A 22,500-nucleotide genomic window follows, 5' to 3' on the forward strand; every position below is an offset into this window, starting at 1 on the left:
AAGGGATGTAGCGCAGCTTGGTAGCGCGTTTGTTTTGGGTACAAAATGTCACGGGTTCAAATCCTGTCATCCCTACCTATTACTTCTCCCATGGGCAGTAACGAGGGATTCATTGAGATCGATTAAAATTGGACATAATCTTCCGGTCTTGCATACTATATGTATGCAAGACGTATTGGGGGTAGAAAAATTACTTTTCTTTACAGTACAGTCGTATCTCCTGTCATAAGGATAAGAAAGCGCTCTTAGTTCAGTTCGGTAGAACGCGGGTCTCCAAAACCCGATGTCGTAGGTTCAAATCCTACAGAGCGTGATTCGGTTTATTTGATGTCGAATCACAATAAAATAATTAATAATTTAACAAAACAAAAAGTTGAATTGTAACTTGAATTTGACCTCCTTCCTGCAGGAGGTCAATCAAAAAAAGAAAGAAATATTACTCAATCAAAGGTCCAACTGATCACCACGTCTATATTGTAAATATGCGGTTACGAATAATCCTGCTAAAGTAATAGGAATTAGACCTAAGACGATTCCAAATAGAAAAACTTCAATCATTTCGGTTTGTTTAAGGGGATAAAAAGAAAGGTAAGATCTATCCCTAAATATTAATCTGAATTATCCGTGAATCTCAATGACCAAGAATTGGCAATTGATGTGAGAAAGAACCATAGAATACCCGGAATCTCAGAGAAATATTCGTTTTTATCAATTTTTCATTCAATTCATTTCAAATAAGTCGTATCTTGTTCAAACCAATGAATAGAGCTGAGGTTATAGTTAAAGCAGCCAGTAGAAAACCGAAATAACTAGTTATAGTAAGCATGAAAGAGCTAAATTAGATATGTTCTTTTGCTACATATGTTGATAAAACACTTACCTAAGTTTCAATTTTTACAAAATACGACGGCAAGAAAAAATCAATTGACAGAATTAGTTTAGTTCCAATTGAAAATTCTGGATTCATCAGTCATTATAGATAAGACTAACTAAGAGTGACATAGGTAGAAAAATTCGATTCATCTGCTGTGACATTGACCGATCCTATGATTCGGAATCAACAGATTCATTGTGGAATTTGTGAGTTGAATAAAGTATTTGTGAGTTGAATAAAGTAATAGTAAAAGTAAGTAAAATATAAAGTATAAGTAAAAGTAATAGTAATTAAGAACTGTGCCGTGTAACTTCATTCAAAACTTAAATTACTTATGGACTTATACTTAAATATTAAATAAAATATTAAATAAAATATAAGTAATTTAAGTAATTTTGGAATAAAAGAATTGGATTTGAAAATTCCATTTTAATCATTTCCTTTCTATTTCAATAGGATCTAATCCTTTTTGGAACGAACGGCCTGATACTATTTACCTTTTATTTATTTTAACTCATTGGACTCAGTACAGTAATAGGTTGCTTAATTGCCCATAACATAATATTTCGAATGAAAAGAAAAAGGTGTCCCACGATCTATCGAAAAAAATAAAACCTTTACTCTATTTTTCATTTTTATATTTTTATTCTTTTTTTTCAGGTCCAACTCGATTCAAAGACGAACAACTTCCATTATCCTTTTAGATTCTATATTCTGTCTTTCCATATCATGGAGTTCCATACTTCTAGTTTGGTCAAGAAAGAACCTTTGTTTTGGATCTAATACAATAACGGTTGCATCACGAATATGGATTGTTCCAACTGGGTTCTGTTTCTTTCATGTTCTGTTTCTTTCACTAATATAGTATATACTATTGTATTTTGTATTACAGTATATTTATTGTATTATACGACCAACCAATTACTTGAAATAAAAAGATTTGAACAAAAAAACTTTTAACCAAAAAATGGGTTTATTATAGATTTCGCATACATATAATTGAATTGTGTGAATATTATAATATGCTTCATAAATTATTAGAAACCATCGATTCACGCTTTTCCAAGATCTTTACTTTCTATTATGAATCCAATAATGGAAATCTTATAAGGAATTTGAGTAATTTTCTATTGATCTATTGAATAACATAGAGTTATGCATAGACAAGGAACAAAAAAAGAAGAAAAGAATTATGTAGCATTTCGGTACCGATCGAGACTGCGTTGCTGTGCCAGAGGAAGGATAGCTATACTGATTCGGTATACTTGAAATAAACCTTTGGTACAAAATTGACGATCTCACAAAGATGCAATATCAGTAGTTTTCCATTTACTGATCCCATCTTTCAAGGAATCGATTCCCTTTTTTGAATGTACAAAAATTTGTGGAGCTCAGAATGTCTGGAAGCACGGGAGAACGTTCTTTTGCTGATATTATTACCAGTATTCGATACTGGGTCATTCATAGCATTACTATACCTTCCCTATTCATTGCGGGTTGGTTATTCGTCAGTACGGGTTTAGCTTACGACGTGTTTGGAAGTCCTCGGCCAAACGAGTATTTCACAGAGAGCCGACAAGGTATTCCATTGATAACCGGCCGTTTTGATTCTTTGGAACAACTTGATGAATTTAGTAAATCCTTTTAGGAGGCCCCCAATGACCATAGATCGAACCTATCCAATTTTTACAGTGCGATGGTTGGCTGTTCACGGACTAGCTGTACCTACCGTTTCTTTTTTGGGGTCAATATCAGCAATGCAGTTCATCCAACGATAAACCTAATTTGAATTATAGAGCTATGACACAATCAAACCCGAATGAACAAAATGTTGAATTGAATCGTACCAGTCTATACTGGGGTTTATTACTCATTTTTGTACTTGCTGTTTTATTTTCCAATTATTTCTTCAATTGAAAGAAAGAAAGAGAATAGTAGGAATTCTCTTATCCCATTCGGAAAGATACCATCCTCATAATTATCCATGACTGTTTTTGTCTCTAGCACGACCATTTGAGAAAATGTGGAGGAAAGTAGGGGAAATGGCCGATACTACTGGAAGGATTCCTCTTTGGCTGGTTGGTACTGTAACTGGTATTCCTGTGATCGGTTTAATAGGTGTTTTCTTTTACGGTTCATATTCTGGGTTGGGTTCATCTCTCTAGTAATCGGATAAACCGGATTGTAGACATGAAAGAGTAAGAAAAGAACTCAACGGGACCTTACCCTCCTTTGTCTAATTAGAGCGATAAGGTCCCGTTGAGTTCTTTTCTTACTCTTATAGGAAGATTATGATCTATTCCATAACATACAAATTGGCCAGTCAACATAATCAAAATATTATATTCGTAGAAATGAAATGACAAAACGGATCCTTTGCTCTGATGTTTCAAACCACTCTATTCTTTTGTTTCTTAATAATGTTTTTGAAGAATTGAATCTATTGATTGATTCATAGTCTCTGTTCTTCCTTTCCTCCATAATATTAACTCTTATGAAGAAACAAGAAAAGAGTAATCAATGGATTTTCTGAATAATACAATATTATATAGATTTCTACGCATGAGACATCCTGCAAATAATTTCTATACTAAACTACTAATAGAACTTACTCTATAGAACTTACTCTATAAAACTCTATAATATAATTTGTTTGAATAATTTCTCTTGAATAATTTCTCTAAGTTAAAAGTTTAAGTTAATTGAAGAAGTTCTATTTGCTCAATCAATTATTCCCCTAATCCTTTCTCTCTTTTTGTTTGTCCACAACTTCCTATGAATCTAACCAAAAGAGTTCTGGTGGACCCGGAAAAGAAGGAATGGTAATCTTTGACGAACAGGAGAAAAAATCATTATTATTTCGATATAAGACGACACAAGAAAAAGGATTTTCCGCCCTTTTCTTGTGTCGAATAGAAGACTCGTAAGACTAGTAATCCCTCCTAAAAGGATTTCTTTCTTTCATTTTTCCCATCCTTGCTCTGTATTCTCTTTCTTTGTATGTCTATTGTCTATTACTAAGAATAGGATACAAGTAATGAATTCCAGACATCCCGCAAAACGAAAAAAAAGTATAAACAAAGCAACCAAAAAGGTTTACAGATTTTTTGATCATACATAATTGTATGGATCAAAAAAAATTCGGCGCTTTTTACCAACTTGATGTTAAGGAATCTCTGCACCTAGAAATTCATTTCGTACAATTGAACCTTTTCAAACTGTTTCTTTTTAAGAACCAAAAAAACTTGTGCCAAAATAACAGATGCCAAGAAGAACAAAAGACCTTGGACCCGTAATGGGTCTTGAAGCACTATTTCTGCATCTCCCTGACCAAAGCCTCCCACATTGGGATTGCTTGTTAATGGTTGATCAAGCTTGATGGATTCACCCTCTGAAACAAGAAGTTCTGGTCCTGGAGGTATAATATCAACCACTTGATGTCCATCCGATGCATCAACTATGGTTATTTCATATCCCCCTTTTTCTTTACGTACTATTCTGCTTACTATACCTGCTGATGTAGCATTATAGACTGTATTGTTACTTTTGCTACCATCAGGATAAATCTGACCCCTTCCTCTGTTCCCACCTACGTATATGGGATATTTTAAGAAGTGAACGTCTTTCTTCGTAGCAGGGTCGGGGGAAAGAATGGGAAAGACGATTTCACTATATTTCTGACCGGGAACAGGACCTATCACAATAATATTTCTTTTGTTGGGACGATAACTCTGAAAAGACAGATTTCCTATCTTTTCTTTCAACTCAGGAGAAATACGATCAAGGGGGGCTAATTCGAATCCGTCGGGTAAAATGAGAACAGCCCCCACATTCAAAGTCCCCTTTTTACCATTAGCAAGAACTTGTTTCAGTTGCTTATCATAAGGGATTCGAACAACTGCTTCAAATACAGTATCAGGAAGCACAGCTTGCGGAACTTCAATATCCACGGGTTTATTAGCTAAATGGCAATTGGCACATACAATTCGTCCCGTTGCTTCTCGCGGGTTTTCATAACCCTGCTGCGCAAAAATGGGATATGCATTTGAAATAGATGCCCGAGTTATTACATATATCATGATCGATACAGAAATGGATCGAGTCATCTCTTCCTTTACCCAAGAAAAAGTATTTTTATTTTGCATGTCCAATCATTGATCCCCGAATTTCTACAATAAATTAGATAGGTAGCTAGTATAGTTCCCTATACACGAGTCTGTCATTGTACTGGAATAATTGTACTGGAATATAGGACGAATACCTTGAACAGATAAAAGTATAAAGAATTAAGTCAAATTGAAAATACTTTCTTTATACACGAAGAAAGATTCTGATTTGATTGATATAATAAGATCAAATGAGTTCTTTATTCATTCATTGAATGATAAATTACTACAAGCGAAGGAGATACACGATTTAAAAAAAGGAAGATCCAATATTTCACAATTGTATCTAGAATAACTGGAAAAGTGGAAACAAGACCAGATATAATTTGATCGTTATGATCCAATCCAAAATCGTTGTAGACCGAACCAATCATTAGTTCCCAACCATGGGTCGAGTGAAATCCGATCCATAAATCAGTAACTAAAAGAATAGAAAAAGCTTTTATTGTGTCACTTAAGTTATAGAGGAATTCCTGAACCCAAGAATTAAGAATGACGAGTTCTTCATTACTCAGAATAAAATAACCACTTAGAATAGCGAAACAGATTATATTTGTCGAGAAATGCAAAATGATATGGAGATCATATTCATTGTGTGCTTTGACTAATTGTATTGTTTCCTTGTGTATTTCTATATGAAGTTTTTGTATATGCGTTTCCGGGTACTCCTTTATCATTTCGTCCAATAGGAATAGTTCTTCTAATTCTATGAATCTTTCCAGAACGTTTTTCTCTTGAATATGATTCAAAAAATTTTCGGATTGCCTGGTATTCCACCAATTAGTAACCCAAGGTTCCAGACATTTATTAAATGAGAAAGAGACCCACCAGGGCAAAAATACTATAGATGCGAGATATGGGAGGGAGGCCGATGCTTTCTTTTTTTTCATTTTTTTTTTTCTGTGAATTGAATTGTTAATGAACCTGCTTCATTCGTTGACTCTATCTGATCTGATATTTCTTTGAAGCACGAGTTGTATAACAAGGTATTGACCTATGGGTCTATTCCTTTCCTATTATTGTGTAATAATTTTATTTTTTTTTTGATTTAGAAGGAATATAGACATAGAATAAGAGTTCTTTTCGGATGAAAATGAGAAAAAAAGAAATAAATATTATTCCAGATATCTCAATTGGGCAAATTTGAACCAATTTTATTTTCATTTGTTCCTTTCGATGAATACTCGAAAACCCACTTGAAGTAACGAATCGAGTTTCGAGACGAAAAAACTCCCCCTGGATCAATTAATTCTTTCGAAATGTTTCACCGTCTAACCAGAAAAGGGTATCAATTCCAAATCTTGGGCCTAAAAAGATGAATTCTGTATTACGAAATACATGTTCGGATAGGTTTGATGAATTTATATCTATACTTATTAGATTAGATTCGTTAGTTAGATTAGACCTTTTTCTAGTATAAAAGAATGAAGAAACTTCAGTTGTATTAAAAGAGGAATTAGCAAGTTCCTTCCCCCATCTTGAGAAAATATTTATTCTTCATTTTATTCTTCACTTCAGTTCGTTTCAAAATACTTCAATTGGTACGCGCAAGAAATAGGCCAATTCGGCAGCTTTTTGTTCAATTTCTCGTGGAGTAAAATTCTCATCAGTACGAGTCAAGGGAATGGCTCCTTGGCCTCTGATTTCCATATAAAGGACACGACGAGTATAAAGACCCTCTTTAACCTCTATTCTGATTGATTGGATATCTCTCATAAAGAAGCGAAGGAAGATGCGACGATTTATTCCAGGAAATCCCCAGCGAAAAATACACACTATTCCTTCTTTTCTATCGAATCGGTCATAACCGCTACCTACATTCCACGAAATTGTGCACCACAAATACGAGCTAATGAATAGACCCGCGATCCCGTAGAAAGACATCACGATCCCTTGTGGAAAAAAAATGATTTGCTGAGATGTAAATACGGGTATCAAATTCCTACCAAGATAACTGGAAGTTCCAACCACTAAGAATCCTAGTGAACCTAAAAAAAGGATACAGGCCCAGCAAAAATTACTCGTTTTTCGAGACCCCGTTATAAGTTCTATCCATATATGTTCTGATCGCCAATTCATACTATACTAGATCCAGTGCATTCGATTGGAATTGAGCGAATAACCCAAATAAATTTGACTTTACCTTTCTTGATCCCGAAGTAACTTTCATCAACTAGCACTATTCTGATGTGAAACATTAGGAGAGTAATTGGTTAGATACATTGACTTTCTATTTAAAATATTCACTAATCCATTTTGAACCAGCTATATTCACATATACATGCATTTATGCAGATATCATATATCCGCATAACGATTCTTTCATTTGTGTGTTCGGAAAGAGCCACATATCATACCATATTACACGAGATAAATATCTGTATTATCATCCAGTGTTGAAATAAATTGATAAGATTCGGTCCCATTGGGTCTAGACAATCTTATTTTTTTGGACATGAAGAAATAAGGAAACCATTGCAATTGCCGGAAATACTAGGCCCACTAAAGGCACAAAAATAGAGGGTAAGTTGGGATCTGTCATAGAATAGGTGCCTCAATTTAATATTTCTATCTGTTTTAATATTTCTATCTATTAGAAAGATATCTTCTTATGATATATCTATTACTTATGATATATCTATTATAAGTAATATCAAGCCATTATTATATTATATCAAGCCATTATTATATTATAAATATATTATAAAAAATTATAATAAATATTATTTATTTATAATATTTATTTATAAGTAATAAGTAATATCAACTATAATTCTATATGATTAGATAGAAAATGACTAGATAGAAACTATATATTCTATATTCTAAAACTATATATTCTATATTCTAAAATATAATAAATAAAATATAATAAAATATAAAATAAAAATTATCCGAAACCTCTGTCTCTTATTACAAGGAGAACTTATGTCACCAAAGAAAACACCTGATTACGACGAATTAAATACTTGTTCGCTACAAATAAAATAACTGAATCTAGTGCTATACTTTACATTTTTGAACTTGGATTCAAGGGAAAGAAACCGTGGAGCTGAAATAACTCACCCAGAACACCTTTTAAAAGATTACGTGGTACTATTGGGTCGAATAAACCTTTATGGAATAAATACTCAGACACTTGTGAACCTTCAGGTATTACCTTTTTTAATGTTTGTTCAATTACTCTTTTACCCGCAAATGCAATGTAGGCGTTAGGTTCAGCAATAATGATATCCCCCAACATACCAAAACTGGCTGTTACTCCACCAGTTGTAGGAGATGTAAGAATTGATACATAGAATAACTTTTTATCTGATTGATAATTAGATGAAGCAGAAGATATTTTAGCCATTTGCATCAAGCTCAAACTTCCTTCTTGCATGCGTGCTCCTCCAGAAGCACACACAATAATGACAGGTAGAGATCGATTAGTAGCATACTCGATCAAACGAGTAATTTTCTCGCCTACTACGGATCCCATACTACCTCCCATAAACTGAAAATCCATAACGCCAATTGCTACGGGAATACCATTTATTTGACCTATGCCTGTTTGAATAGCATCAGCTAAACCTGTCCTTCTTTGATAAGAATCGATACGATCTCCATAAGGTTCCTCTTTTGAACGAAAATCAATGGGGTCTATAGATATCATATCTTTATCCAGAGGATCCCAAGTTCCGGGATCAATCGAAAGTTCAATTCTATCTGAACTACTCATTTTCAAATGATATCCACACTGTTCACAAATATTCATTTTTGACTTAAAAAATTTTTTATAATTTAATCCATAACAATTTTCGCATTGAACCCATAAATGTTTGTATTTTTGATTTATATTGAAATCATTGGATTCTACTTCTTCATGGAAGTCGGATTCTACTTCTTCATGGAATTCTACTTCTTCATGGAATTCTACTTCTTCATTGAAATCGGATTCCACTTCTTCATTGAAATCGGATTCCACTTCTTCATTGAAATCGGATTCCACTTCTTCATTGAAATCGGATTCCACTTCTTCATTGAAATCAGATTCTACTTCTTCATTGAAATCATTGGATTCTACTTCTTCGTGGAATTCTACTTCTTCATGGAAATCGGATTCTACTTCTTCATGGAAGTCGGATTCTACTTCTTCGTGGAATTCTACTTCTTCATGGAAATCGGATTCCACCTCTTCATGGAAATCATTGAAATTTTTTCTAGTTCTTTTACTAGACCTACCGCTCTCACTACTATTTCTATTTTCAGTACAAATGAAGTTATAAAAGTAACTGTCACTGTAATTGTTGGTACTACCCGAAATAGAACTATTAATACTGACTTCAAAACGAAGATAACTATCAATGCAACTATTAATGTGATTATTCCAACCAGATTGAGTATCATACATGTAATGATAATAGTAGTGATTCTTTTTCTTAGACCCCCTACTCAAATAACTAGAAAGTTTTTTTTCTAGTTCACTCAGAAAAGAACTATCATTGTCAACCTCAAAAATCTGATTTTCAATATCAAAATATACAGAGTAACTGTCACCATTACTATCCCTAACTAAAAAAGTGTCATCAGAGATCAAACTCCAAATATCCTTGATTTCAAATAAAGAATCAACATTAGTGAAACTATAATTACCACTATGATTCCAACTAGGAATCTTTTTCTTCGTATCGTTCTTCGTATCGTTTAGAATAGGTTGTTCACTTCTACTGGTATGTCCAATACCATCAAGACTATCCATTGATTTACTTAGCCCACACCTAGATTTACTTAGCCCACACCTATGTTCTAACTTCTCGTTAGACAACATCGAACGGAACCACCATTTTCCCATAGAGTCTTTCTACCCCCTATTTGATGAAATACAATACATTCGATGGATAATCATTTTACTTTCACTATTTGATTTCTTATCAGAATTAAGCATACGAATCTAATCCTAATCATTAGGATTGTTAATTAATAACGAGTAAGTATTGAAAGAACGAGTAAGTATTGAAAGAAATGATTCTCCTTTGTGGGAAGCCGAGGTATCACTTCAATATATATTGATAGAATCTTTTTATAAATTTTAAAATAGAAAGACACAGCTTTCTTCCATGTGATGTACAAATTCTCATCGAAAATAGAGATAGTTGTTTATTTCTATAAATAAAGAATAAAGAATTTGTTCTCGTATAATCAAATAATTAAGTTTCTATTTTAACATGGAACGAAAAAGACAATATATAGGATGGGTAAAGGAGCCTTTCCCTTGGCTTGATCTATGGCCTGAAACTAGGAGATATAAAAAAGTCCACCAATCCCAAGGATCCATAATTAATCCAATCCTATGGATCCAACAACAAACAATAGAAGTATTGAGTTGTTTAGTCTTCGATCTTATCTTGTATATATATAGGTAAGATCTGTACATCTGTACATATAAAAGATATATGCAAATACATAGTATAGAATGCTCATTCTTTTTTTTTTTATTCGGCAATCGGCCCAATCTTTTTTTTAGGAAAAGATTGGGCCGACTTTAATTGCAATCAATTAGGAGAACAAACAGGAATTACTGAATTATGCACACTTACTTTTTCTCTTTATCTAGCTTATCTACTGGTTCGAATTCGAATTTGATCTCTTTCCATACTTCACAAGCAGCGGCTAGTTCAGGGCTCCATTTGCTAGCTTCACGGATAATTTCATTACCTTCACGAGCAAGATCACGTCCCTCATTACGAGCTTGTACACACGCCTCTAAAGCCACCCTATTAGCTACTGCACCAGGTGCATTTCCCCAAGGGTGTCCTAAAGTTCCTCCGCCAAACTGTAGTACGGAATCATCCCCAAAGATTTCGGTCAGAGCAGGCATATGCCAAACATGAATACCCCCTGAAGCCACGGGCAGAACACCTGGCATAGAGACCCAATCTTGAGTGAAGAAAATACCGCGACTTCGGTCTTTTTCGATATAATCATCACGTAATAAATCAACGAAACCTAAAGTCATCTCACGTTCCCCTTCCAGTTTACCTACTACTGTACCGGCGTGAATATGATCTCCACCAGACATACGTAATGCTTTAGCTAGTACACGGAAATGCATACCATGATTTTTCTGTCTATCAATAACTGCATGCATTGCGCGATGGATGTGAAGAAGTAGGCCGTTGTCACGGCAATAATGAGCCAAGCTAGTATTTGCAGTGAATCCACCAGTTAAGTAGTCATGCATTACGATAGGAACTCCTAATTCTCTGGCACATATGGCCCTTTTCATCATTTCTTCACATGTACCCGCAGTAGCATTCAAGTAATGTCCTTTGATTTCACCTGTTTCGGCCTGCGCTTTAAAAAGTGCTTCGGTGCAAAATAAGAAACGATCTCTCCAACGCATAAATGGTTGTGAGTTTACGTTTTCATCATCTTTGGTAAAATCAAGTCCACCACGTAGACATTCATAAACCGCTCTACCGTAGTTTTTTGCAGATAATCCCAATTTTGGTTTAATAGTGCATCCCAATAGGGGACGACCATACTTGTTCAACTTATCTCTTTCAACCTGAATGCCGTGAGGCGGGCCTTGGAAAGTTTTGGAATAAGAAGTGGGAATTCGCAGATCCTCCAGACGTAGAGCTCGTAAGGCTTTGAAACCAAATACATTACCCACAATGGAAGTAAACATGTTAGTAACAGAACCTTCTTCAAAAAGGTCTAAAGGATAAGCTACATAAGCAATATATTGATTTTCCTCCCCAACAACGGCCTCGATGTGGTAGCATCGCCCTTTGTAACGATCAAGACTGGTAAGTCCATCAGTCCACACAGTTGTCCATGTACCAGTAGAAGATTCGGCAGCTACCGCAGCCCCTGCTTCTTCGGGCGGAACTCCAGGTTGAGGAGTTACTCGGAATGCTGCCAAGATATCAGTATCTTTGACTTCGTAGTCAGGAGTATAATAATTCAATTTGTAATCTTTAACACCAGCTTTAAATCCAACACTTGCTTTAGTCTCTGTTTGTGGTGACATAAGTCCCTCCCTACAACTCATGAATTAAGAATTCTCACAACGACAAGGTCTACTCGATATAGATTATGCATGAATGAAACCTTTGACAAAAATAAAAATAAAAAAAAAGAAAAAAAATATTCAACTAATATTATCAACTAATTTCAATGTTATGTTAAAATGAAATGGTTCATTATTAGACCATGTATTTGATTCATCAAATACATCATTATTGTATACTCCAAATACATCATTATTGTATACTCTTTGATATATATGGCGCAACCCAAACCCAATGTTTGTTTTGCAAGTTTACAATAAAATCAAATGGATCTCCTTCTTATTTTGAATCCAAATACTAAGAAAAATTCACTCTTGACAGTGATATATGTTGTATATGTAAATCCTAGATGTGAAAATAGGCATAATTCATCCTAAAAGGGTATAAAGAATAGATAGGCGGAAATCCAATATCTATTCAAAAAAAAAAAAGAACAATGGCCAATTAGATCGAAATAATGAATCATAAATGGAGTTCGGGTTCGAATTCTATAGATAATAGAATCTAATACGGATGGTTTTTCTATAATGATAGAGAAATGAAAGAGACTTACTCGTGATTTCATGTACTTAATATTTCTTTTGAAAAAAAGAAGGATTGGCTGAACTTGAAAATTGACTCATTGAATGAGTAATTGAATGAGTAAACGATTGAATCGTATTCGGTTGGGTGGTACCAACTAAATCAAGTGCTAACTCCCATTTATTTCTTATTGAATTAACCGATCAACTTGCTATCGGACATTTATTTTCGACTTGGCATGGCACTATTCAAAAAAACTTTCGACATACTTTACTTTAATTATAATTATGAGAATCAATCCTACCCCTTCTAGTCCTGCGGTTTCCACACTTGAAGAACAAAACCTAGGGCGTATCGCTCAAATTATTGGCCCAGTACTGGATGTTGTTTTTCCTCCGGGCAAGATGCCTAATATTTATAACGCTTTGGTAGTTAAGGGTCGAGATACTATTGGTCAGCAAATTAATGTGACTTGTGAGGTACAACAATTATTAGGAAATAATCGAGTTAGAGCTGTAGCTATGAGTGCTACAGATGGACTGATGAGAGGAATGGAAGTGATTGACACGGGAGCTCCTCTAAGCGTTCCAGTCGGTGGAGCTACCCTCGGACGAATTTTCAACGTTCTTGGGGAGCCTGTTGATAATTTAGGTCCTGTAGATACTAGCACAACATCTCCTATTCATAGACCTGCACCTGCCTTTATACAGTTAGAGACGAAATTATCAATCTTTGAAACAGGAATTAAAGTAGTGGATCTTTTAGCTCCTTATCGCCGTGGAGGAAAAATCGGACTATTTGGAGGAGCTGGAGTAGGTAAAACAGTACTCATCATGGAATTGATCAACAACATTGCCAAAGCTCATGGAGGCGTATCTGTATTTGGCGGAGTAGGCGAACGTACTCGTGAAGGAAATGATCTTTACATGGAAATGAAAGAATCCGGAGTAATTAATGAAAAAAATATTGCAGAATCAAAAGTAGCTCTAGTCTACGGTCAAATGAATGAACCGCCGGGAGCTCGTATGAGAGTTGGTTTGACTGCCCTAACTATGGCGGAATATTTCCGGGATGTTAATGAACAAGACGTACTTCTATTCATCGACAATATCTTTCGTTTCGTCCAAGCAGGATCAGAAGTATCCGCCTTATTGGGGAGAATGCCTTCTGCAGTGGGTTATCAACCTACCCTTAGTACAGAAATGGGTTCTTTGCAAGAAAGAATTACTTCTACCAAAGAGGGATCTATAACTTCGATCCAAGCCGTTTATGTACCTGCGGACGATTTGACCGACCCTGCTCCTGCCACGACATTTGCACATTTAGATGCTACTACCGTATTATCGAGAGGATTAGCTGCCAAAGGTATTTATCCAGCAGTGGATCCTTTAGATTCAACGTCAACTATGTTACAACCTCGGATCGTTGGCGAGGAACATTATGAAACTGCGCAAAGAGTTAAGCAAACTTCACAACGTTACAAAGAACTTCAGGACATTATAGCTATTCTTGGGTTGGACGAATTATCCGAAGAAGATCGTTTAACTGTAGCAAGAGCACGAAAAATCGAGCGTTTCTTATCACAACCCTTCTTCGTGGCAGAAGTATTTACTGGTTCTCCAGGAAAATATGTTGGTCTTGCAGAAACAATTAGGGGGTTTCAACTGATCCTTTCCGGAGAATTAGACAGTCTTCCCGAGCAGGCCTTTTATTTAGTAGGTAACATCGATGAAGCTACCGCGAAAGCTATGAACTTAGAAGAGGAGAGCAAATTGAAGAAATGACCTTAAATCTTTGTGTACTGACTCCTAATCGAATTATTTGGGACTCAGAAGTGAAAGAAATAATTTTATCTACTAATAGTGGCCAAATTGGCGTATTACCAAACCACGCCCCTATTGCCACGGCTGTAGATATAGGTCTTTTGAGAATACGCCTCAACAACGACCAATGGTTAACGGTGGCTCTGATGGGTGGTTTCGCTAGAATAGGTAATAATGAAATCACCATTTTAGGAAATGATGCGGAAATAAGTACTGACATTGATCCGCAAGAAGCTCAACAAGCTCTTGAAATAGCTGAAGCTAACTTGAGTAGAGCTGAGGGTAAGAGACAAGCAATTGAAGCGAATCTAGCTCTCAGACGAGCTAGGACACGAGTAGAGGCTGTCAATGTTATTTCCTACTAGTCAAGTCAATACATCAAAATAATAAAGAGAAGTTTTTAAAAAGTTCTTTATTATACACCACATGTTGATTCTGCCAATTGAACACAATCAAGTCTAATCTGATAAAACAAAAAAAGAAGATGGGGTAGAAAAACTTATTAGATATCATTTCATCGACTCCGGTATCTAATAAGTTCTACCTACTATTGGATTTGAACCAATGACTCCCGCCGTATGAAAGCAATACTCTAACCACTGAGTTAAGTAGGTCATTTATCACCACAAAAAGAACCCATCACTTCGGGGATTATAGGTGGAATATTATTTCTAAGCAATACTAATCTGTTCTGTTAAGCGTAAATAAATCTGTTCTGTTAAGCGTAAATAAAATAAATAGATCAGAGAGCTATGATGTGGATTATGGAATATCCATCTTGACAAGAAATTATCTATATGTTAAGATGTCTATGACAAGGGCTATAGCTCAGTTGGTAGAGCACCTCGTTTACACGCGCGCCAATGCTTTTCAAAGGAGCCTATTATGCAATGAACATAATTGATCGTATTGAGAAATCGATGTCTTACTCCATAGGTTCGAGGGAACAAGAGAACAATAGCCTGACAAATATTTGGTTCGGTCCGATTCAGGCGCGAATTCAGTTGCCAAATCAAATAGAACCCGCCATTGATTTGATAGTTGATAAGGTAAATACCCAGCCCATTCAATGCTAGGCATAATGAGTATAAGGGCCTCAAAATAACCTCTTTTCGTCCTATGAACTTTAAGGTGTATGAAGTCTCATATTCGACTGTTGCAGCGGAGCGATAGAGATTCCATTTAACTTAGGTTGATCTAGGCCGAAGGCAGACCTAAGTCAAGATAACCCTTCTTTGAAACACTTTGGTATTGCTCCTAGATCAGAATACAAATAATAAATCAGAGCACATGGAACCATCTCATTATCTTCCTCTAAAGAAAAAATATGGTGGACTAACTGATCTTTACATCAGTTGATGAAAGAGCCCAATGCAACAAAATGCATGTTGGGTCTTTGAAACAGTTCGAATCATTTCGATAATAATCAGTTTGATCTGTTTTACCGAGAAGGTCTACGGTTCGAGTCCGTATAGCCCTAATCCTAATATATTATATTTTTGTTTAGTATATAGTTTAGTGTTTAGTATATAGTTTAGTATGGTTTTCATTTCTATGGGACCAACCAAGTCTAATCCTAAGTCACATGGGTCTAGGACCTATTCTTTTCTTGGTCTTGGGTCTTGTCTTGTATTTGGAGAATCCCCCTAACTAATCACTAATCGTTTTTTGGCAGAACAAGAGCAACCTTATTGATTGATTCAGAGATAATGGAGAGATAACGAATTGGGCCTAAATATATTAACGTTTCTTCTTCTATATTCTATGAGTTGAGTGGGTTTGTGGATTTGATTTGGTCCGTCGAATCATTCGATAATGTGTGATTCTTTCTATTTGAAAATGTTATGTAAATCATTTATGATTCCGTCGATTATACTACTCCACTCTTTGCTATGTTTCATTGTCTAGTATAGGTTTGCTGTAAAACCTTTTTCTTGTAGCGAAATCTAACCCATTGCTTGGTCTTACCATTATATTATTAAGCGTTATTGCCGTAACAAAACAAACAAGTATTTTGGTTCATTCCAAATCGTAATCTTTGTTTAGTATTAGAGATTGGTCCGAAATAGAATGAATCTTTCATTCTAACTCTAATGAAATAACTCGATTCTTCTTATTTATTTCTGAGGAGGTGGGATAGTACAGGTTCCAAGTTTCCAATTTTTTGTATAGAAAGATATAAGTTGTTATATGTCACCTCTCAATTCAACGGATTGAATCAATTAAGAAAAATAGAAATGAAATCTAGGACAAGAAAAAGATAAAAAATCATTCGATGCATTAGATTATGTATTCATATTCGTATCAAATCAATAGAAGCAATGATCCTATACCCAGATTTTAATGAAAAAGGAATACTTCGAATAATATAGAATATGCTAGAAATCCCTAGACATTTTACCCCATATGACTATTGAAAAATTTAAGTTTTAAAAAAAGGAAATGAAATTATTATTATTTCATTATGTTGATTATATATAATCAACATAGTATTCTAATGAATATAGTATTCATAGTATTTAATTATAGGATATTTACTTTACTATATTATAGGGTATTGATATTTATTATAGTTATAGGCATAGGAATAGTTATAGGCATAGGATATTTTAGTATTTTATTACCTTTTTCTAGAGGATAGAGAACCCAAGACAAAGTGAGAGAGTTTTGTTTGTGTAAGAGCATCCTATGTCTACACCATATCTAAATAGAATCGAAATCCAAAATGTAAGTGGGATTCCATTAGATGAATCTTTAAACAAAACATGCCCCACAGCAAACAAACTCTAAACTATGCAGTTTGATTTGATCAAAATCAATTCTTGTTTCGCCTAAGATAAGAAGTTATGGATGAATTGACAATTCCGATTCGAATCGAATAATTCAGCATATTCCACATTAATAGGAGTACATTTATGTTTCTGCTTCACGAATATGATATTTTCTGGGCATTTCTAATAATATCAAGCGTTATTCCTATCTTGGCATTTGTAATTTCCGGAGTTTTAGCCCCGGTTAGTGAAGGACCAGAGAAGCTCTCTAGTTATGAATCGGGTATAGAACCCATTGGGGATGCTTGGTTACAATTTCGAATCCGCTATTACATGTTTGCTCTAGTTTTTGTTGTTTTTGATGTTGAAACGGTCTTTCTTTATCCATGGGCAATGAGTTTCGATGTATTGGGTGTATCTGTATTTATCGAAGCTTTAATTTTTGTGCTTATCCCAATTGTTGGTTCAGTTTATGCATGGCGAAAAGGAGCATTGGAATGGTCTTAACTGAATATTCAGACAATCAAAATAAAAATGAAGGAAAAGATTACATTGAGACAGTTATGAATTTGATTGAGTTTCCCTTAGTTGACAAAACAATTACCAATTCAGTTATTTCAACTACATTGAATGATCTTTCGAATTGGTCAAGACTTTCCAGTTTATGGCCGCTTCTATACGGTACCAGTTGTTGTTTCATTGAATTTGCTTCATTAATAGGCTCGCGATTCGACTTTGATCGTTATGGATTGGTACCAAGATCGAGTCCTAGACAAGCAGACCTAATTTTAACAGCCGGCACAGTAACAATGAAAATGGCTCCTTCTTTAGTAAGATTATATGAGCAAATGCCTGAACCAAAATATGTCATTGCTATGGGAGCTTGTACTATTACAGGAGGGATGTTCAGTACTGATTCTTATAGTACTGTTCGTGGAGTCGATAAGCTAATTCCTGTCGATGTCTATTTGCCGGGCTGCCCACCTAAACCAGAGGCGGTTATAGATGCTATAACGAAACTTCGTAAGAAAATATCTCGAGAAATCTTTGAAGATAGAACTGTGTCTCAACAGGAAAATCGATGTTTTACTACCAATCACAAGTTTTGTGTTAGACGCAGTACTCATACTGGAAATTATGATCAAGAATTGCTCTATCAATCACCATCTACTTCAGAGATACCTTCTGAAACATTTTTCAAATCCAAAAGTTCAGTATCTCCCCATGAATTAGTGAATCAGACAAGGTAAGGTTCTTTTGTGCAGAATAAGAAAGAAAGGGTCAATCTTTAAAAATTTCATTGTAAATTGAAATACTCATACAAATACAAATGTGGGAGAGATCAAGAAGATGCAGCAGGATCGTTTATCTGATTGGTTAGTCAACCATGATTTAGTTCATAGATCTTTGGGCTTTGATTGCCGAGGAATAGAAACTTTACAAATAAAAACCGAGGATTGGGATTCCATTGCTGTCATTTCATATGTATATGGTTACAATTATTTACGCTCCCAGTGTGCCTATGATGTAGCACCAGGCGGATTTTTAGCCAGTGTGTATCATCTTACGAGAATACAGTATGGTATAGCTAAACCAGAAGAGGTATGCATAAAAGTATTTGCCCCAAGGAATAATCCTAGAATCCCGTCTGTTTTCTGGATTTGGAGAAGTGCTGATTTTCAAGAACGCGAATCTTATGATATGTTGGGAATCTCTTATGATAATCATCCACGCCTTAAACGTATTTTGATGCCGGAAAGTTGGATAGGTTGGCCCCTACGTAAGGACTATATTACCCCCAATTTCTATGAAATACAAGATGCTCATTAAATGATAAGAAATTAATGTTTACTTAATACGACTATGACACGATTCCAGATTTCTTTCAAGTGAAGGAATATTTTTACGTTCCGTTCTAGATGAAAGAAAGTAACCGGACTTTAATTCGTATTATGGATAACCTAAAAAAAACTTCATTTATATTCCAAAATTTGGAATAGATCATATCCATTTCGTATGAGCAGAAACAATGGGATGAATCAAAAGAGTTCTGCACTATGAACTTTGTACCGCGCACATAACTTACTTAGATGTAGATGGACCTCGGAAAGTAACGTAAGCAAGAGTGAAGAAATGGAATAAATGTCAAAAATATGAAATGAAGAAATGAAAAGGGATTGGATTTTATTTGTACTGTGTCTGAAGTGCATTCTGTCTATTGCTATCTTTTAACTCCTCTCGACTTTTAAGTTTTTTTTTACTTTTACTTATTTATTTTTATTTTGAATATAGATGAAGACTTAATATTCTTTTTGAATGAGAGAAAGCACAGTATGAAGAAACAAGAAAGAAAAAAGAGACGGGAGCATAATCTCACTTTGTTCTTTACCATAACCATCCATACATATATTTTTTACCAATCCCCCCAAGGGGAGGTATATATATATATACATCTAGATGAGTAAATATGTAACCAATCCCCCCAAGGGGAGGTATATATATATATATATATATCTAGATGAGTAAATATGTAATAGATGAGTAAATATATGTAATAGATGAGTAAATATGTAACATCTAGATGAGTAAATACGTATCATGCTCTAGACTATTAACGCCCGATCTATCTCGATTAATTTGTATGAATATCTATCCGATACATTATTTACGTGTCAGGAACCAGATTTGAACTGGTGACACGAGGATTTTCAGTCCTCTGCTCTACCAACTGAGCTATCCCGACCATTTCCCGTGCATCATCCTAGTAGAGTACTTGTGTCTATGTTAATTAAAGGGACTAAAAAGTAGTAAAAAATTTGACAAGTAAGTGTAAGGATAATGATATGGACTGTGAATGATTCAATAATAGAGATTCTTTGCCCATATATGTTCATTTGTACAGGTTCTATCCAAATTGGGATAAGATCCAAGGATTTTAGTTCGGATCCGTTTGTGAAAGAGTAGAGTGAATGAGAAAGATAGTGAATTTTGTTTGAACTGAACCACTGATGAAAAAAAAGAAGAGGATAAATACTTAGGAAGTAAAATAGGCTTTTTATTGGGGATAGAGGGACTTGAACCCTCACGATTTAAAAAGTCGACGGATTTTCCTCTTACTATAAATTTCATTGTTGTCGGTATTGACATGTAGAATGGGACTCTCTCTTTATTCTCGTCCGATTAATCAGTTTTTCAAAAGATCTATCAAACTCTGGAATGAATGATTTCATAATTGAATATTCGATTCTTCCTTCAACTTCCATTGAAATGGATTCATAATAACTCTGAATTTTTCATATTATAATTATATATAATTATAATATAATAGATTCGGGTCATGATTAATCGTTTGATATGGCAGTATGTATACATACGTATTAGGTATATAGGACCATCTTTTCTGTAATTTTTATAGACGGATTCCTGCTACCAACAAAACGTAGTCAACTCCATTCGTTAGAACAGCTTCCATTGAGTCTCTGCACCTATCCTTTTAAATTCTAGTTTTATAAACCTTTGTTTTCTCAAAATAAGGATTTGGCTCAGGATTGCCCATTTTTAATTCCAGGGTTTCTCTGAATTTGGAAGTTACCACTTAGCAGGTTTCCATACTAAGGCTCAATCCAATCAAGTCCGTAGCGTCTACCGATTTCGCCATATCCCCTTTGATACCAAGACCTAGTTGGAATTCCAACTATCCTTTTCATTTATTTTGTTTGTTTGGACCCGTTGAATTCGTTAGATAATGATTTCTATATTGAAAAAGTGTATGCTGCTGTTTGATTTTTTTGGCTATCCCCCATCAGTTCATTTATATTGAATGAACCTTGTTTCAATCAGAAATGATTCTATCATTGATGTATCCGCAATTCAATATGGATAGATATATCCAACATATATATGTTTCTCCCTCCCTTTCATTTTTACAGTGCGATTTGGAATAGTGGAACGGTCGATATTCATTCTTCTTTTTTTTTGTCCTATCTCCTCCTTTTCCGAATCAAACCAGAGGAATGTCTCATTTTCATTTAGATTGTATCTTTATCCTTATCTTTTTTTTTATCTTAGGACCGATTCGCTATAGCTATAATTAACATAATATAAATATATAAAATATAAATATATAAATAAATACATTATGTTGTATATTATAGTTAGATATAGTTAGAATAGTCAGAAGAATAGTCAGAATTATTATTATAGTTAGTTATAGTATATAGTTTAGAAGTATACTATATAACTATATAGAACTATACTATACTATATAGTTATATAGTTATAGTATAGTTATATAGTTATAGTTCATAGTTAATATTAAACGAATAGCTAATAGATAAGATCAGCTAATAGCTAAAATCCGGTAGTTTCCTCAATTTCTATATACTATTTCTGTTATGTTATGTGAGCCCGCTTAGCTCAGAGGTTAGAGCATCGCATTTGTAATGCGATGGTCATCGGTTCGACTCCGATAGCCGGCTTTTTCTCTATCGATTTTTCCGTGATTGATAATCTCTCTCCTCCTTTTCCCATATGTTATGTCGTGGTAACTTGCAACCATGACCAAAAAATGTATTGGAACAATTAGATCTCTCTCTACCGAACAAATCATAAAACGGAGCTGCAACTTCCTATATATACAAAAAATCCGGATATTGATACAATTTATTTTATTCTACTTTGTAGTATTTCGGTAAATTTAGCTTTGCTTTGTTTATCCCTTAGTTCAGTCTTAATTTATAGTTCAGTTTTCATTTTTTTATTCTGAAAAAATGAAATTTCAATAAAATCCATAAAATTAAAAAGGAGTCTTTATGTCTCGTTACCGAGGACCTCGTTTCAAAAAAATACGCCGTCTGGGGGCTTTACCAGGACTAACTAGTAAAAGACCTAGATCCGGAAGTGATCTTAAAAACCAATTGCGTTCTGGGAAAAGATCGCAGTATCGTATTCGTCTAGAAGAAAAACAGAAATTGCGTTTTCATTATGGTCTGACAGAGCGACAATTACTTAGATATGTGCATATCGCTGGAAAAGCTAAAGGGTCAACAGGTCAGGTTTTACTACAATTACTTGAGATGCGTTTGGATAACATCCTTTTCCGATTGGGTATGGCTTCGACCATTCCTGGAGCCAGGCAATTAGTTAACCATAGACATATTTTAGTTAATGGTCGTATAGTGGATATACCAAGTTATCGTTGTAAACCCAGAGATATTATTACTACGAAGGATAAACAAAGATCGAAAGCTCTGATTCAAAATTATATTGCCTTATCCCCCCCCGAGG

The 22,500-nt window shown here is 34.7% G+C and overlaps 5 protein-coding genes and 4 non-coding genes across 9 annotated transcripts in view; 5 read left to right on the forward strand and 4 right to left on the reverse strand.

Annotated features, from left to right (window-relative positions):
* The first annotated feature begins 1 nt into the window (after position 1).
* On the forward strand, positions 2 to 75 carry TRNAP-UGG (transfer RNA proline (anticodon UGG)). The gene has a single exon. It is a non-coding gene; the product is annotated as a tRNA-Pro (tRNA).
* A 164-nt stretch (positions 76 to 239) lies between these two features.
* On the forward strand, positions 240 to 313 carry TRNAW-CCA (transfer RNA tryptophan (anticodon CCA)). The gene has a single exon. It is a non-coding gene; the product is annotated as a tRNA-Trp (tRNA).
* Positions 314 to 1,267: 954 nt separating this feature from the next.
* LOC135661976 (cytochrome f) lies at positions 1,268 to 7,261 on the reverse strand. The gene has a single exon (XM_065176585.1). The coding sequence runs from the start codon at positions 5,017 to 5,019 to the stop codon at positions 4,057 to 4,059; it is 963 nt and encodes a 320-aa protein (XP_065032657.1). The 5' UTR covers positions 5,020 to 7,261; the 3' UTR covers positions 1,268 to 4,056.
* LOC135661972 (acetyl-coenzyme A carboxylase carboxyl transferase subunit beta, chloroplastic-like) lies at positions 5,913 to 9,943 on the reverse strand. The gene has a single exon (XM_065176582.1). The coding sequence runs from the start codon at positions 9,872 to 9,874 to the stop codon at positions 8,051 to 8,053; it is 1,824 nt and encodes a 607-aa protein (XP_065032654.1). The 5' UTR covers positions 9,875 to 9,943; the 3' UTR covers positions 5,913 to 8,050.
* A 593-nt stretch (positions 9,944 to 10,536) lies between these two features.
* On the reverse strand, positions 10,537 to 12,079 carry LOC135661975 (ribulose bisphosphate carboxylase large chain). The gene has a single exon (XM_065176584.1). The coding sequence runs from the start codon at positions 12,077 to 12,079 to the stop codon at positions 10,616 to 10,618; it is 1,464 nt and encodes a 487-aa protein (XP_065032656.1). The 3' UTR covers positions 10,537 to 10,615.
* Positions 12,080 to 12,907: 828 nt separating this feature from the next.
* LOC135661973 (ATP synthase subunit beta, chloroplastic) lies at positions 12,908 to 17,759 on the forward strand. Its single transcript, XM_065176583.1, has one exon. The coding sequence runs from the start codon at positions 12,908 to 12,910 to the stop codon at positions 14,402 to 14,404; it is 1,497 nt and encodes a 498-aa protein (XP_065032655.1). The 3' UTR covers positions 14,405 to 17,759.
* A 2,125-nt stretch (positions 17,760 to 19,884) lies between these two features.
* Positions 19,885 to 19,957, reverse strand: TRNAF-GAA (transfer RNA phenylalanine (anticodon GAA)). The gene has a single exon. It is a non-coding gene; the product is annotated as a tRNA-Phe (tRNA).
* A 1,662-nt stretch (positions 19,958 to 21,619) lies between these two features.
* On the forward strand, positions 21,620 to 21,692 carry TRNAT-UGU (transfer RNA threonine (anticodon UGU)). Its single transcript has one exon. It is a non-coding gene; the product is annotated as a tRNA-Thr (tRNA).
* Positions 21,693 to 21,829: 137 nt separating this feature from the next.
* LOC135661971 (photosystem I P700 chlorophyll a apoprotein A1) overlaps positions 21,830 to 22,500 on the forward strand; it is a 9,110-nt gene continuing 8,439 nt past the window's right edge. Inside the window, exon 1 of the mRNA XM_065176581.1 lies at positions 21,830 to 22,500. This exon is cut by the window's right edge and continues 8,439 nt beyond it. The gene's annotated coding sequence lies outside the window, so the exon portion shown is untranslated.

This window comes from Musa acuminata, unplaced genomic scaffold (assembly GCF_036884655.1).
Source record: "Musa acuminata AAA Group cultivar baxijiao unplaced genomic scaffold, Cavendish_Baxijiao_AAA HiC_scaffold_585, whole genome shotgun sequence".
In the NCBI taxonomy this organism is placed as follows: Eukaryota; Viridiplantae; Streptophyta; class Magnoliopsida; order Zingiberales; family Musaceae; genus Musa; species Musa acuminata.

What these genes read in the sequence shown, in the direction of transcription:
- LOC135661976 (XM_065176585.1), bottom strand. Translation starts at nt 5,019, where the DNA reads ATGCAAAATAAAAATACTTTTTCTTGGGTAAAGGAAGAGATGACTCGA.
- LOC135661972 (XM_065176582.1), bottom strand. Translation starts at nt 9,874, where the DNA reads ATGGGAAAATGGTGGTTCCGTTCGATGTTGTCTAACGAGAAGTTAGAA.
- LOC135661975 (XM_065176584.1), bottom strand. Translation starts at nt 12,079, where the DNA reads ATGAGTTGTAGGGAGGGACTTATGTCACCACAAACAGAGACTAAAGCA.
- LOC135661973 (XM_065176583.1), top strand. Translation starts at nt 12,908, where the DNA reads ATGAGAATCAATCCTACCCCTTCTAGTCCTGCGGTTTCCACACTTGAA.